Source organism: Falco naumanni, chromosome 2 (genome assembly GCF_017639655.2).
Source record: "Falco naumanni isolate bFalNau1 chromosome 2, bFalNau1.pat, whole genome shotgun sequence".
NCBI lineage: Eukaryota > Metazoa > Chordata > Aves > Falconiformes > Falconidae > Falco > Falco naumanni.
In genome coordinates, this window is record NC_054055.1 from 5,887,279 (window position 1) to 5,904,398 (window position 17,120).

General features: G+C 41.7%; 1 protein-coding gene across 6 annotated transcripts in view; it reads right to left on the bottom strand.

Annotated features, from left to right (window-relative positions):
* TENM4 (teneurin transmembrane protein 4) overlaps positions 1–17,120 on the bottom strand; it is a 358,763-nt gene that overhangs the window by 95,295 nt on the left and 246,348 nt on the right. For all 6 annotated transcript variants that reach the window (XM_040584319.1, XM_040584315.1, XM_040584317.1 and 3 more), the window contains one exon: positions 8,354–8,570. In XM_040584319.1, the coding sequence (XP_040440253.1) occupies positions 8,354–8,570 (217 nt within the window). The remainder of the gene's footprint in view (positions 1–8,353; positions 8,571–17,120) is intronic.

Below are 17,120 nucleotides of genomic sequence, written 5' to 3' on the forward strand. Positions count from 1 at the left end.
CTGAATGAAACGTCATTGAAAACCCATTACTTAAATTGTCTGAAGGAGGACAGGGCAAAAAGCAACGTAATGCTAGGATACGTTTATAAATGTGACTAATGAAGTTGGCATTTGAAGTCCAAGAGGAGAGAGTTTATCAGTCAAGATTTACAAAACACCTCTAGATGCAGATTTTATTCTACTTGTCTCTTTATATCTGGTCTAACCTGACAGTACCAAAACAGCAGGCCTTCTTCAGCTGATATTTTTAGTATCCAAGAGAGGGCTTGGTTTTGTGACCAGGTGTTGTCCAGTTTCTCAAGCTCCCCACTGCACACACCTGACTCTGTTTTGTTCCATTAAGACTTATAAATTAATAATAATAATGATAAAAAAATCTCCTGTGGCATCATCTTTTTTAGCAATATTAGTGACTGCTAGTTGTAGCTCCTCCAAAAGGAAAAGAAGGTATTTTGATTGCATGACAGTTTAGTAAGAAAATATCTTTTGAGGGCTGTCTACCACTTCTAGAAAACCCATGACTGAACGATCATTGCTCTCAAAACAATTCCCTGCTGGCTCCATTCTTGAAAGACTCAGGCCCCCATTGCTTTGAAAACTTCTCCCAAGATCTGAACCTTATTCACCTGCTCGATGTGTGTACTTTTTCTCTTTACGAAAGCACAATCTTCCTCTCCGGTCTGCCAAGCAATCTGGCCACTGTTGGAAAGAGATGACACTTCTGCCATCCAAAACATCCTGGGTTTCTATGCCTCATTGACTGACTATTTTGCATCCTGAGATTTCTCACTTGGGCTCTCACAGGAAGGTGGAAGGACATGGGAAACAGGAATGCTGCTCAGCAAATAGGAAATGAAGCAGGAAAGACACTGATGCTAGTCTCTGAAATTACAAAACTGGCTCCAACTACACAATTTAAGTGAAAGTATTTTAGAACAGTTTTATGGGAAATGCAACACACATCAAGTTGGGCTGTGCTTTACTGCAAAGTTTCATTGAAGAACCACCCTTTTCTTCACAATGTGGTTGGACTAAGTAATGCTTTTAAAGTTGATGATTCTCTCCTTTACTCCAGTAGAACCAAAGAAACACTCTTTTGCTTTGCACAAGATCTCAACGAAACAGAATCACACTCCTATTTTTTAAGGTCTGTAAAGTTCAAGTCAAGCATTTAGTAGCTCATAAGGTACAAGACAATTTTTCCACCTAATACTGAATTATACTCATTTCATAATTTTTCAGAAGTGATCTTATAACCATTATTTCTATAAGAGGTAAAGACTTTATGGTGCAATAACTTTCAGAGATGAATAATGTATTCATGTCAAGTCTTCACAAAAAAATGTCTTCAGAACTTATCAGTTCTGTATTATTATTATAGTATTTTATGTTCGCTATTTATTTTGTAAGCTGTGCCCACATATTCAGCTCTGCAGAAGACTCAAAATAAAACCAATTCCTTCCCTTGAATTGCAGGCACCATGAAAGCAAAACCGAGCAGAACAGAAGGAAAACCACAGTATTTCCGAATAATTATAAAATGAGCTTTCTTTTTGATGATCATAGGGAAAGTTCTTTAACTACATATAAGGTGCTTGATAGCTTTGTAATGATACAAAGAAATTAGGGGAAAAAATGTTCAATAAAATATCTAAGATTTTATGATTTGGATTTTAAAACTGCTATTTTATGTAGGAAGTTTTAACCAATTTAGCAAGTAAATGTCACACTCAAAGGACAGACTCTTCCTGATAAATTGAAATGGTTGAAAACTGTACTTGAACTGAGCTGTTAGCATCCAACAGCGAAAGGCAGCTGCCCCAAAGCTGATCTGGCAAGGCAGAACATTACCGCACCCCTGCAAAGCCAACAGGACCAGCTCACACCTGTATCCCCTGCAATTCAGAATGGGAAAGGAGATTTTGCACTGAGCTGGCCAAGGAGGGCTCAAGCTCTGCCTTCTGGTCTGGGGTCAGCAAACCTCTGCAGAGGTAAGGCAGTAAAAAGCTTGGGGCAGAATGCTCCAGCTTTTTGCTAAATGAACATGCCGGGGTTGTACAGGAGAATCATTACAACAGTGAGCTGGTATTTAATTTGGAGAAGCCTTATGCAGTAATAAAATAATCAAACCTCTCCAACGAACAGGACATGCAGTTTCTAGTGATGTTGCTATATCGAATGAAGCTACTGACTCAGCTCATAGTTATCACGCCAGACACGGCCATCAATGAGTAATGTAAAACAATAGGCATGGGATGCTTTTTTTTTTTCCCAGAGGAACATACCTCAAATACTGAATAAATATTAATCAAATATCTACATGGCAGCTCCAAGAGAATGCATCAGCATCTACACCGTAGTTTAGACTCTCAAACCAAATGTGCACGTCAGCACCTGTGTAATCTGGGAGGTACTTAACTCATTAAGAGTTTTGTTTTTCTGCTTGAGAGTTTTGCAGGCTCGAGTTTTGCTTTCTGCACACTCCTATATACACAGGTATCACCTGAGATCTTTTAATCTCCATCCCAGGTACAGGATGGTGCAGTGTTTATATCAGCTGCCTTGCCTGATCCTGGAAGCACGCTCAAATCATACTAGGAATGTTCTACTCAAGAGTTTGTATTTGGTAATAAATATCCAATGTTTTTTAATATTTGTTAAAAACTGCACCCTAGTTTCTCTAATGACTGTACACAGTAATTCCTTCTACTGCCACTTCTGAAAGAGGAATATAATTATATTATGATTACACTATGTTATGGGAAAAAAACCCAAACCAAACCCACATAAAAACGGATAGGAACTTTGCTTTCATAGAGTCCTGTGGGTATAAATTCCACAAAGTGATAGTAAGTAGCTGCATACATTGCATTAGTTTATTATATGGAAATAATGCCATGCCCAACAAAAAATAACTTTAAGCTGAAATAATGACATACTATATAATTTAAAGTGAAAAGAAAAAAGGCAAGCATTGAAAACATATATATATATATGCTCTGTGCACTGAAAAGATAAGTTTTATAATTATGGCTTTCCTCTGCTTAAAATGAATAATTATCAAAATAGGAAACATTAATTCTTTGAAAATTCCTTGTTATTCTCCTATATTTCAAAAAGCTATCATTTGTAGTTAATAAGTAGTTCATTTAAGCAGAAAGCAATAAAAGCAGAATGATGCCTTTGGAAGACAGTAATGCTGGGAAGGAGAGGGTTCGAAAAGGTGCTGCATTAGCTTGATTTAAAGTATGGAAAAATACAACCCTGTTCCCGTCAGTGCAGGTACCACGCTGTGCCATGCGTGGTCACTCCAAGAAATGCTGGATGGCGTCTAATATCTATAACACAGCCTGGTGTTCACAGATGGCCTAATCCACGGAGCTGCTGTGCTCCACAGGCTCCTGCATCACCTCCACGGTACCTGCAGTTCAGTGGGGGCACCTGACCCCACCGCATTTCACTGCCAGCCCAACGGAGCCATAAACTGCTGGAGCCGGGCCAGAACCATGGAGCCAGCTCAGGAGAAATCATCAGCAGAAAGTCACACCCGAGGAGTTTGGGTTTTTTGACTTCTAACTTTGTCTTTGGCTAGAAAAGAAGTGTTTCTTGCTTCACCGTATAAAAATCACTTTTCTTGAGGGAAAAGTACAGAAAAGACAGAGTACTTTGGTTTTCCTGTGAAGAAACCTCAGGAAGACCTGCTGACGTGGACCCACAGCCCTCTCTCCAGGTGTGGGAAGAAATGGGTGAAAGGAAAAGAGAAGATGCTTTGAACATCTTCCTTCAAGGATGCTAAGATATCATCCTAATATGCTTCAAAATCACTCAGAACTCAGCTGGTTGGACTACCAAAACATTTTGAAACCCATTCTAATCCTCTGATATTTTCTTAGTTGTTCTTTGGCCATGATCAATACTCACAACTTTGGTTCTGATGGGGCTTGGGATCGATGTAGTTTAACTCTGACAATAAACCCCATCCATTTATTTATTTATAGTAAGATAGTGCATACATGCATTTATAGTATACCTGTCTATCTTAGCATCTAACAGTGATTGTGTAACCTTCCCCAGCTGCATCAGTAAGGTCTGTGGTAGAGCCTGGCATACAGTGGGGACACCAGGAGCTTGAGTGACATGTTTACAGGTACCTTGTCACTTAGTAGTGGCAAAAGAAATGTGCAAGTTCCATTCCAATCAGAGTTTTCAACCATGAAAACTATTTTTTGTATTTAGACTACTGACCTGAGGGCAATAAGGGACTAGTCTTGCAGCCAATTGTAGATCCTGCTCTCTGATGTGTCTTTATAACTCAGCTGGCTATTTCTAGCTGCCCATGTAATTGGGATGGGTTAGTACTGCTGGCAGCAAGCAAGATATATACGACCTGCCCCAAAAAAGAAGGGGTATAAACCACACCTATTTAAAAATGACCTGATTTTTTTTTTTCAAATATTCCTTAAAAAAAATGCCAATTCTGCACATGGTTTTCTGAGGTACTTTAATCCTATGACAACATTTAACATAGAAGACCCTGTGGATCAGGACTTTAGCCTTGCTAAAGTTATTGCAATTTTCTGACATTGTCCCTCAAGAGAGAACAAATATATCAGGTGTCCTACTTGAAAGTCAACAACTTAACACCACTGCATCTTGTGCTTGCTCCTTATGGTGATGGACAACTAAGAATGGCTTAAAAATACAAAGCAAACAGCAAGAGTAAGTGGTTTCAAAATCAATACAAGAACGATCAAGTAGCAGAAGAGTACTTGTTATCTGTTCATCAAAATGATGTGAAAAGACATTCTGTGCATTCAGAATTTAATTTAGCTACTTGCTTTATCATCATAAACACTCATTTCAATATGGGCAATGATTATTTTTTCTTCCCAAACATGAATAATATATAATTGCTGGTATTTTGCAGGAGACAAGGTCTTTACCTTTATCCATCAGGGTAATTTATCATTGTCTTTCCTTTTCTTCTGCAGTGGTGAGAGAGCTTGTCAGCTCAGCTTGTTCTTAAAAAGCTGGAGTGTAATTCAATAATAAATTCACTCAAAGGCTAGCTGTCACGAGGCATTCATTTATTTGTATCCATTAGGTGATCTGCACTGCTGTTCTCTCTAAAGGGTAGCTAAGCTGTGTTTCTGAAGCCCAGGAAATATATTGCATAGATATTCAGTCATCTCCTTCACTCTGCTGCCACTTCTGCACAGGCCACAGAGGAATGCAAATGTGCTGGGGTTCTCCCAGGGGTGATCATCAGCCAGTCATGACCTGATAAAGACCTGAGGAGTAGGCTGCGGCTCCTGACCTGAACGATGAGTGAGCCTGTGCCACAGGTGTCTCTGCAGGACACAGAGGTCTCCTTCACCCCAGTGTTGCCTGCTCATGGGGGACTGCTCAGAGCAAGTGGCATGGCTCCAGCTCCAATCCTACCCCATGAGGATGACAGTGCTGGAACAGAAAGATACAGGACGTTCCATGCCCAGCATTCTACAGTCCTGATCTACACCAGGAAGGAGAAACAGCTTAATGACTTGCAGCAGCAGCAATGGAAGGGGGAGAGTTGTCCTAAGGCAGGGTGCTGGAGCCCTCCTTCAGAACAAAAAGATTTCCTGCCCTCTCTCCTGTTGGACAAGCTATTAAGCCGGCAGCTGGAAGGGAAGATGAAAATGGTTCACCTTGCCCCCAGCTGCTGCTGTGACCTTCACGGAGAGACTGAGCAGTTCCATGGATAAGAAGGATCTTAGCGCCTGTCTGTTGTAAAAGCGACTGGAGGACATTCAACAGTGAGAATGCTGCTGAAGAAAGGGCATATCCACACATGCAGATGCAGCCAGGCTTGTCTGCCCAGCCTCACTGGGTCCTAGATGGTCCCAGCCCATGCTCCTCCATGGAGCAGCCACTCTGACCACTGCTGAAGCACTGCCATTTCCAGGGTGAGAAGGGACAGCTGTTTAAAGGTTTAGCATTCCAGGGGGTGAAAACAGACAATTGAAACTACAAAGATAAGTTCAAGTAAGCAGAAAACACTTGCAATGGTTGAGTTTATCCAGATCTATAGGATCTTTAAGAATTAACAGGAACACTTGGTGTCTTTTAAGATCCCAAAAGCGTAATGGCATTTTTAGCAACACAACAGACCGGTAAGCCTGGACTTGTGTTGTGGTGCTGTCTCAGGGGAAAATATACCTTCTGTTGTGGTCCTTCACTGTTATTTGCAGCTGTTCTCGTGATGAGTCAAGATATTTAACTTGAGAGATGCAATACAACCACAGCTTGAGGTGACGTGCCTGTAAGACCATATCTAGTTATACACACCCTACGCTGATATTTTAAGAATGGCAACCTCATAAATCATCGCTATCTGTGTATAATTCTTCGTGTTAACTTAAATGGAACAAAGAGCCCCATTTATTAGTTCCACTGCAGTTAATGAAAAGCAATCATTAAAACCCTTCCTATTGATTTGAATCTTTGCATTCCTTCACTCTAGTAATCTATATGCCAGATAAACATTTCTGCTAGCAGATGCTCCTTTTGAATCCCAAATCTTCCTTTAGCAGGACGTTTACAGACGGTTAGTAATTCCTTCCTACGTAGAGACCTATCATAAGATCTATGAAACACATGTAACTCCTGTAGGAGTTTATGTGACCCTAAATGACACAGTCTTTCTGCTGGTCCTCTGCAGGCACTCCCATAAGCAAATTCACTGTATAAATAAGAAATTCCCATTATTTTCCCCCACCTCTGTGTGCTGCTGAATGCAAGCAGCCTTTAAAGAGAAGCTGCAATTTTTTATTTTGTTTTTATCACATATGTATGGAGATTCCTGCAGTTCTTTAGTTGTATGGAAAAGTTCATAAAACACAGACACGTGTCTACCAAAACTCTCTACTTATCAGAATCGATACACATGGACCTGATACCAGAGTCTTCTGTGGAAAGGTTTCCGACTGCAAGCTCAGCTGAGGAACTGCAATCCTAAATACATCAGAAAAATTAAATTGTGAGTATAATCTATTTTATATTCCAAAACCTGATTTTACAGCAACAAATCACAACAACTGACAGCAGAGAATTCACTCTGCTAACATTTAGTTCAGCGTTTGAACTGTGCAGTACCCAGAACCTGCAATCTTCAGAATGCTGATGAAGTACAGCAGTTTGCAACATAATGAGTGTTTGGCCTTAATCTGAATCACAGTTGTCAGCTTTTTTGGACCCTGAAGGGCTTGGCAGCAAGACAAATCAGGGAAGCTATCACATCAGGCTAACTCCCTGACACTGGTGTTCTCTGAAGTGGTTCACGTCTGAGGTCAGCCTGTAGACCACCGGAGATGGCAATATATGGGAGGTGGTACCCAAGGAACGCTGCCAATGTCCCTTAATGGAAGCGCATTAGGTCAGACCCAGAAGGGCCTGAGAGGCTTGTTGAGAGGCAAGTGCTGAAATAAACACCCACACAGACAGGAGGGTTGTATATATTCAGTCCCAACCTATTCACTGCTGTGTCTGGGAAAACTGAAAGCAAGCAGTTAATGACCGAGTGGAATTCAACAGAGTCCAAACCTAAGTGTTGAGAACCACCTCTTGGCTCAGGGTCACCACTTCTGAAAGGCAACATTCATGGCAGACGCCGGATGATCTAAGAATCTGACACTGCAGGGTATGTATTAGAGTGCCCTGTTGCAAGCCTATGATTTTAAAGGGATGTCCTCCCCTCACAGCCAGGCACGTACTTAAACAAATGGCTGAGATGCAGTCACAGAAGTGAGCCGTGTAAGATTGCTTTGCCTGTTCCTGCCTCTTGATGATGATTCCAGCGATAAAGAATGTCTAAGTATTAAAACCAATCTATATTCAAGTTGATTGTTTATATTGGAAATCACTCTCCTAGTCCTCCCTAGGCTGTAAGATGTTCTTCAGATCTTTAGAAGTCTCTAAAAGTCACACTATAGATTGTAAATACCATTCTAGTTTCCGTCTCTTTTGGCTCCATCAGCGGAAGGTCTGACACTGCTGTTTACGAGACACTTCTGGAAAATGTCAGTCACTTGAACTAGAGGCACCCTGCTGAACAGATGGCTTTCACTTCTTGAAATAAGGCAGGAAAGATGCAACTGCCAGTATGTGTTGGGAGAGAAGTATCTTGTCTTACCGGCTGGCAGGACATTGCAAAGGAGGAGACAGTCAGCAGAAATACATCAGCCACAAAATTCTCCAGATATCTACTTCCCCTAGACAATTTCCATGTTCTGCATCTTGCTGCCATTCCCCATCTTAAAATGGCCAAGTGGCTTATGCTTTACCTTTTACTGAATCAAAACCAAAATTCACCTACCCTCCTTCAAAAGGATTGTCTCCAGGGATGACATGAGTGCTGTCCTTGCCAATCAGGAACTTGATCCGATCATAGAATGAATGCAAGCTCTGCTGGGAGATGGGGGCTTGCGTCTCCTGGATGATGTCCAGGGGGTCCGGGGAGCCCAGGCACAGCGCATTGACATGGCACAGTGGCTGCAAGCAGCAGTCTGGGTCCATGCAGTCCACCAGGCCATCTGCAGAAGCGTAAGGAAGATATTAGAGCAATGGTAACATAAAGTGTTGTAGACTTCAGGGTGCAAGATCACTCTCCAGTGCACAGAACAGAGAAACGTGAATTTACACCTATATAGAGGAAGGCATGTTCTCTTAAAGCCACAATAAAGAACCTCAAATATGCACTGACGTGTAACATGAATATGCATTAATAAGTAATATATGAAAAACCACACATACATATGAGATCAGACCCTAAAAGAAAGCATCTTTGAAGTTAATTCTGGGATATACCATTTCACATCTCAGTCACTCAGATAACTCCAGAGCCCGAAAAGGTGTGTTTTTTCCTGTCAATATATAAATGACTTTTGTACGCTGGTCCTGCTCCCTGTGCAAATCACAGGCACATTGCATCATACCAAATGTGGCTATCAGAGTCACATTCAGCAGGACTAAATAGTGAATAAAGCCTTGGTACCTACCACGGCTACAGAGAGATCTATACATGCAACCCGCTAAACACTCTGGCTAGACAGGTGAGAAAGTAAGGGAGATTTTGCAGGGAAAGTGTAAACTCTTTTGGCCTTTTGTCACATCTATTCCATGCAGACTAACAGAGTAACAGATGACCTCAAATTCTCAGGCTATAAATCTTGTACTTTCAGCACCACTAAATTAATAATAACAACAATAATAGCGGTGGACACACATGAGAAAAGCTTGCCAAACGTACTCTAGTAAAAAGAGGGTTTGCATATCTGTCATCAAATGCAGAGAGTACCACTTCCCCTCCCACCACCGTAGCCACATTCCCCAGTTCATTTCGAGATGCCACTGTTCATTGCAAACAGGTTAGTAAAACAGCGGTGACAGGAAAGGAAATACAAAAAAAGCTCAGAAGAGGTTTCACGAAGCATCACATTTAGAAATAAAAGTTGTTAGCATGTAGTACAGATGGATCTTTAAATCAGATAAGGGAACTGGATATTTTTGTTCTGGGGTAATGGGATATGGAGCCCTTCACTTCCAACTCATCAGTTCAAGCAAGACAGTTTGACAGTGAATGAAAATTATTACCATGTGATGGCTGTTCAAAGACCTATGTGGAATGAGTGGTTGGTCTCAGTGTAGTTGCTGGGAGCTCTATATATCAGAGAAACCACCTTTACAGCTAGCATCCTACTAATGATTTCAGCATAGAGGCAAGAAATGAACGTGCTTGGAGAGCAACACTCTCCTGAGAGGTAGGGTCTCTCGTGAAGTGGGATGAGATTTGGAGTTGTCAGGATGATGTATTTTTTATTTCAAAGAAACAGTAACTTAAACCAAGGCAGTTTGTCATTACAGATTGTGAGCTTCAGTTTCATCCCAGTTATACCAGTATGAATTAGAAGTCCTTTCACTAATCTTATTGGCATTACTTTGAATTTACTGCAATATAAATAGGATGAGAATCTGATCTGCTATTATTGCTCTAGTACTTATGATGGCTTACACGTCACGGACTCAGATTCTGTTGAGTTATACCTGTTCTGTTCTTGGAAAATTTTAGTGCCATAAAACATCACTGGCGACATCATTTCATGTTGTTACCCGCACGCAGAAAACCGAACAAAAAGCCTGTTCCACATTCCCAGAGCTTCCAGTCTACATGTAGGTCAAAGTGCAACGAGTACCTGCTCCGCATAGACATGCACGCACACACACACTGAGTCATTTTCACAAGTGCTCTGCACCTGCCGTTAATGATAATGGGAGCAGCGTTAGACTAGCAAAAACGCTTTTGAAATTCCCATCCATTATCTTTACCTCTGTCTGTTCTGATATCTCTCCATCTTTATAACTCCTTGCAAAATTGCCACAAAAATTTTCAGCTCAGGCACAAAACCTACCCATCTGCCTTTTCTCTTGATGACTAGTGATAATGAAAAAGAACTAATTATGTTTTATTTTCCCATTAAAAAAATGACTTGCTGCAGATGATTAGGCCAGTAGGATTCTGGAAGGTCAAATCTCAGATGCAGTTTGAGAGACTGTTTACAGAATAAAGACCTGCATAGATGTAACACGCTTATCCATAGCTACCTACTAGAAGAAAAAGAAGAAATGGAAAAGAAACAATAAACCAGCCCTGTTACTATATCGACTACCATTTCAAGCAAGATAAAATGATGTCATTTTCTCCCACACATTAATAATGTTTTCTAAGGCTACAGACACTCTGCTGAGAGAACAGCAAACCAGCTGTACCATACCTCTTCATTATCCTGTCTATTCCAGGCATCAGAAATGCGTTTTGGGACCTGAAGCTGCAAGACAGCAAGGAAGCATTGTCTTTGCAGGAAACTGTAGATAAATGTTTGAAGAACAGATGCACAGGACAATGCTTTGTACAGGTGGGAATGCTGAGGACTCACCTGCAGGTAAGGCTTTCAACTAACATGCTTCAGGCCTCTGTGGAATAAGTTGAGGGTGATTACACCAGAGAGGTTTGTCACTGACATCTGGAAGTCATTAAGGTCCTCAAGAGTTGAAACAGGGTTTAGCTGCTCAGCTCCCTCTAATATCAATACCAAGGCAAAGCATTACTTTAGCTTAGAAAACGTAAAGGCCATTTCTGTCTGTGCCATGTAGAACCACCAAGAGTTAAGCTATCAACCAAATTATAAACAGTGATTTCACCATCTGAATATTATTTTCTTGTGGGTTTTTTTTTGTTGTTGTTGTTTGGTTTTTTTTTAATTGTATGGTCTGCAAATGATCCAAGTGATGCCCTACAGTGAATGGTAAGAAGATACAATGAAATTGTACATAGCTATGACTTCTCATGCCCTGGGATCTTTCACTGGATCCATTAGAAAAGAGAAGATAAAGTGACGTTTGCAAGAAGCTCCTGACCCATGGAAGAGCAAGGCGTTCAGGCAGCTGCATGGATTAATGCAAAATAAAATCAAAGCAAAACAAAACTCATGCTTTGATGGTCCAAATAGACCAAAATAAATGTGGGATGCCAGCACCAGCAGCAAAGGAAAATATAGCAAGGTACGATACCACAGAACAGTATGAAGTCATAACACAAAACACTTTTGAAATTTATAAAGCATAATGGTGAATTTTCCTTAGAACTCGCTGCGAAGTTTTCAGACTGAGGTAACACAGGAAGGTGAACATGGGATCAGTGGCTTCTGCATCCCATGTTCTGCAGCAACAAAGCCACAGAGACCCATGGTCTGTGCATGGATTCATGACTCTGGTAGCTCCCAGTGCACTAATATGCAGCACAGTAAGTTCTTCATTATGGACACATTTATGCAACTCTTGGTTTTAAGAAGTGGCAGCTCCCTTATTCTACGTATAGCTGTGATATCACCATGGAACTTCGTAGAACAAACGTGTTGCTGAATTATCTACATGCAAGGTTTAAAGCCTTGCGTAGAGGGATTACAGCAATTCATGTGCTTTAAGGTCAAAGAGGCTACTAAGATCAGCTTGTCTGACCTCTTATATACACAGGCTGTTCATTTCTTTTCCCCCCAGAACTGGATTAAAGCCTGTCTTTTAGAAAGATATCTCATATATCAAAGACAGCCGATTACAGTGAGTGCCTCACTTCTTCCGGCAAGCTATTCAAATGCTTAATTACTGCTAGGAAACTGCATCTTATTTCAAGGCTGAATTTGTCTAACTCCAATATCCCACCAGTGGAACTTGTTTTCCCTTTGTCTGCAAGGCTACCAATATTTCCTTCTGCCCTGCATGCTCAGATGTCTTTTCCATGTGCAAGTCCCTCCACACAGAGCAACAATCCATTCCAAAACTTTTCTCTTAATAGCTGAAGAAGATTAAACTTCCCATTGCAAAGTTTATCTTCCAGCCACTGGATTTATTTATATTTTTTTTCCAGTTGTGTGGCATCCTTTGATTTCTTTCCAGTAATCTCACATCTTTTATTATGCAAGGGCACCAACACTGGACACAGAACTGTGGCAGCAATATTAAGTACAGAAGACAGACAACTTCCCAGCTTTTGGGTTTCTGTACTTCTAAGGTTCACAGTAGCCTTATAGCAACAGCCTTGCACTGAGAACTCATGTTCAGACAGTTATCTCCTGTGACCTTAGGTCCTGTTCCAAGTCATTGCTTTTCAAGAGTCTCCCAACCCATCAATACAACATGCTTTCTTTGTTCCCTGGGGTATTATCTTGCATTTTGCTGCATTAAGACACATTTTGTTTGATTGTGACCTTGTAGTGATGTGAGTCAGATCAATCTGTATCAGTGATCTCTGTGTATCCTACTTACCATCATATCCAGCTTCAGGTGACCTAAATTTTACCAGGGGACATTTAAACTGTATTCTGAGACCATGATGAAAATACTGAATAGGGTCGGATACAACAACCAGTTCCAAGGGATCCCATCAGAAACAGTTTCACTCATGGATGCCTTTCAATTAACAAATTAATTCAGAGATCTACCACTGAGCCAGATTTCAAGCCATCTCTCATGTTTCTTATTATTTCCATGTAATGAGAATTTTTACATCTTTGAGATATTTTATGCATCTTATATATACATGTGTGTCCTTTTGGCAGTCCTGCCAAAAATACAGCTCTTCCATCACACCTTCTTTGTCCAAAGCCATGAAATAAATACCTTTCACATTCTCAGAGTTATGGAGTGAATCAAATCACTGCCTTTGTGAAGAGGGAGCCATTGGCAAGACACTGCCACATCTGATAAGTAATCTGATCAACAGTTTGCATCTTCCACTAAGACTCATGTAACCATAGAGTAAGAAAGACTAGATGGGACCTGTGGAGCTCATCTTGTGACTCCTGTCTCATTCCCTACAGAGAGGGACAGACACAAAGGAGAAAGAACTGGGCTCAGCAGAAAACATTCCTTTTCCACCACTGAGGCAAAAGCAGCTCCAGTTTATTCAGCCAATACTACTTTTTAGGGGACCAAGTCCACTTTGGTCAGATAACCTGTACGCCGTATATCACTAGACAGTGAGCTGTACTTTGGGATTACTGCCTCTAGCTCATATCTTGTGGGTGGAGTTGGAAAACTGTTCTTAGAAAGACAGTCTGTCTCATTTTAAAGATTGCAAACCCACCAATCCCATCATTGAGCTCCTCAAAACACTACCTCAGACTGTTAACTCTCTGGGAGCAGAGACTGTCTTTTTATTTTCTGTTCACAAAACATCTGTTCCAGTCCCAAAGGGCTCCGCAGTGCCAGCACAACCCAATGAAATAACAACAGTTCTCATTAAAGCCTTGTAGCTGCAATGCATTTTCAGCCTGTTCTCCATGCGAGCATTGCTCTAAGGAAGGGATTGAACTATCTGTGCTCTCTTGGAGCAGGACCTGGACCTAACAAGCATGACACTTGCTTAATACCAGCTGGAAAACACTTGATATTAACCAACTCTAAACACTCTCACTGTATCTACCAGGACAGCTACACTGGATCTGAATGCTGACTTCACTCTGGAGTTTCAGGAGATACTCAGTATCATAATTTATTTTCTATAAATAGTCACCTGGATACCAAATTTAAGGTGACCTAAAATAACCTGGCTTCTAAACACTCCTCATGACCCATCACTTTCTGAAAATTGGGCCCTTTATGTGTCACAGCTCTATCAAAACTAGCTGGCTGCAACAAGGCTTTTACCACCCCACACCAGGTTAACTTCAATAACTAGTTCCCACACCTTGCCCCAGCACAGCCACCAATCCCCACAAGGTTTCAACAGTTCATCTACTCTCTGTGATGCTTCATCCTCTTAGGCCAGTCCACCCACTTCTCAACTCTGCTGCATCTGGATTCTTCCTGCTCCAGGTTCCTTCTCCAGCCAGCCCCTCTTCATCTGTGCCCCCTGCTTCTCCCAGGACCTCTCCTTATCTCATCTACATCTGGGGCATTCTCCCTCCTCCCTCTGCTTCTTCTGTGTCTCTCTCCATCCAGTGCTCCTCTTCCATACCCCTATGAGCTATTTAACTACTTAGCAGGAACCAGCCACAGCTGCACATCATCCACATCAGCCAACCCACCGCCCCTGAAGCCAGCCCACAGCTGTATATTATCAATGTTCATTAACCTGCCTCCATTCCTCTATAATTCCTCTACAGTTATGGTGTTTAAATAGCATGCAAAATAATACGACCAACCAAAATACAAACCAACCAGAAGTTTTGAAAATCGGGAACTACTGGGGTCTTTGTGGAGGACTCAAGGCTGTGTCTTGCTTTACCTGCCCACCAGAGCTTCAGGTGGACAGAGGGATCACTATCTTTGCTATTTACTGAGAAGGAGTTGCAGGACCAAAGCCAAATGTCATTTTCTTCTCCAAAAATCCAAACAATAAACTGAACCCATTCCAGGTGTGTTAGAAGAGAAACATGGTCGGTATGGTGAGCACCACATGTGCCGGGTGGTTGGTTAAACAAGACATGTTCCTTTCCACCTGAGCATGCAGGATGGGACAGGCAACGAGTAACTAAAGGGGTTTTGTGACTGTCTTCCTCACCTGTAAGCCTTCACGTCCAGACCTTCCAGCTTCCCTGAAAGCCTGCTTTGGTAGGAATTGATTGAGATCCTAAAGCACACAACGAGCCACTGCCTGACAGGAAAAACTGTGTGCCTATGGAACACCACTGCTTATTAGGAGAGGCAGGTCTCTTGGCTTACTTTTAAACTATGATGAGATAAGCATGACATATTCCCTCCCCAGAACAAAAACAATTGTCACACTCACAGCCATTACTATCCTACAAAATAATTACTCTTCAGCTGCAACGGGGCTACTACCACTGCGTTCCTTGGGTTGCCGCTGCACTTGCTGGCTGCAAAGTGCTCACAAGTCCCACAGCAGTCTTGTTCCTCTCTCAAGTCCCAAGCAGTCTGGCTTCCAAGTCCCTCACCCACCACTGTGCAGCGCCAACAAGGTGTCAAGGATTAGAGTTTTGTACAGAAGCAAAGGGCTGGTTTTGAGAGACTGCTTCTGCAGTAAACAAGATCAGCCAAGAGCTATTAAAATTTCAAATTAGCTGTGAGTTTTCCTGGCCCCACAATTGTGTTGGCTGATTTAACGGGCGGTGTCTTAGCTTTTCTACAGAGTTATGGATGCTGCAACAAAAATCCGTCATGCTAACATCAACAATAGAATGCAAACAACCTTCAGCCAGAGGTGTTACTGTGTGTTTAAGCTGATTCTGTCAGGTACTGCACGTCAAGTGTCAGGCTGGAACAGGCAGGCCATGGGTAGGGATGGACCCGCTCCTGTGCAGAGAGCATCCTGTGGATGATGCACATCAGGAGACCCAGGCACGTGGGCAATCGGGAGGACGTGAGCCTAAGGAGCCTTATTAGGGTAAATCTGGGAGAGCGTACAAGACAAACTCAAGGGTTGCTCCTGCTAAAGATCTTGAGACTTTTTGCCACTGCCTGCAGTGGGAAGAGTCTCTGTGAGGAACTGTACTAAGCAAAGCAAAACTAGAAAGAGAAATAACAATAAAAGTCCATTGCCTTTCAGGAGTATGTCCATTCCCAATGAAAGCATAACATGCACTGATACAAATAATTGTACCTCTCACCTCATCCAGGTCTTATCATTCACTTTCCTTCCTGTGCCATTCACCAGGCAACATTATCTCTTTTTGTGGGGACAGCCTGTCTTGTCCTGTGGTGCTTTTGGCTGTATTACTGGGAGAGTTTGAATAGGGAGGGTTTAAAATGCAGATGCTCAAAGGTAAAGCTAACAAAGTGTTAGCCTTACCTTTGAGCAAATCAGGTTTTACCCTTCCAGAGCTAGTCTAAACTCCGGTGAAACAAAGACAGAAGGAATGGCTCAGTACTTCTGCACGAAACACAAGTTATTGTTTTTGTGAATGTTTGTGCTGATGAAGGTTTACAGGAGTAACGGTGTTCTGCTCTGAGTTGAGGACCAGCACTCAATTTACTTCAAGTGCATTTGGGGAATAAATAGGTTTTACTCTAGTGCTTTGTAGACACCAATTTTACCTATTCAACAAAAAAGTTGTAGCTTTTGGCCCCACTGTAAGGAATCAAAGGGAATCAAAACACAAACATAAGGAAGAATAGCAACGTGACTGTCAACCCCCTGTGATCGCGTTAGCTCTTAATGTTCTCTTTGCTCTTTCTATCCCACATGCTCTGTTTTGATTTTGCCTAATCAAGCTTCTCACTGGTTGTATCCTGGCTAAATTAGATTACTGGCTGCCTGGGAAAGGAATAGCTCTCACATCTTTCTCTGTGCTCAGCACGTGTTTGCAAGTTCAAAATAATAGTCATACATAATAGTGATCATGTATTTGAATTACAGGAATCCTCAATCTCTAGTGCAGAAGCAGAGCTCCACAGTGCTAGTCATTACAGAAACGCTCTGCAAAAAGTGCATCCTAATCCAGAGCTACGTTCTTGCTTAAAAAAAACATCTGAAAAGAAAAAGAATGGAAGCAGGAGGAGAAAGTGACAGAAAGCACATGATAATCTCCACTAGCTGGGCACAAACCAGAGCTATCATAATGTGTTTA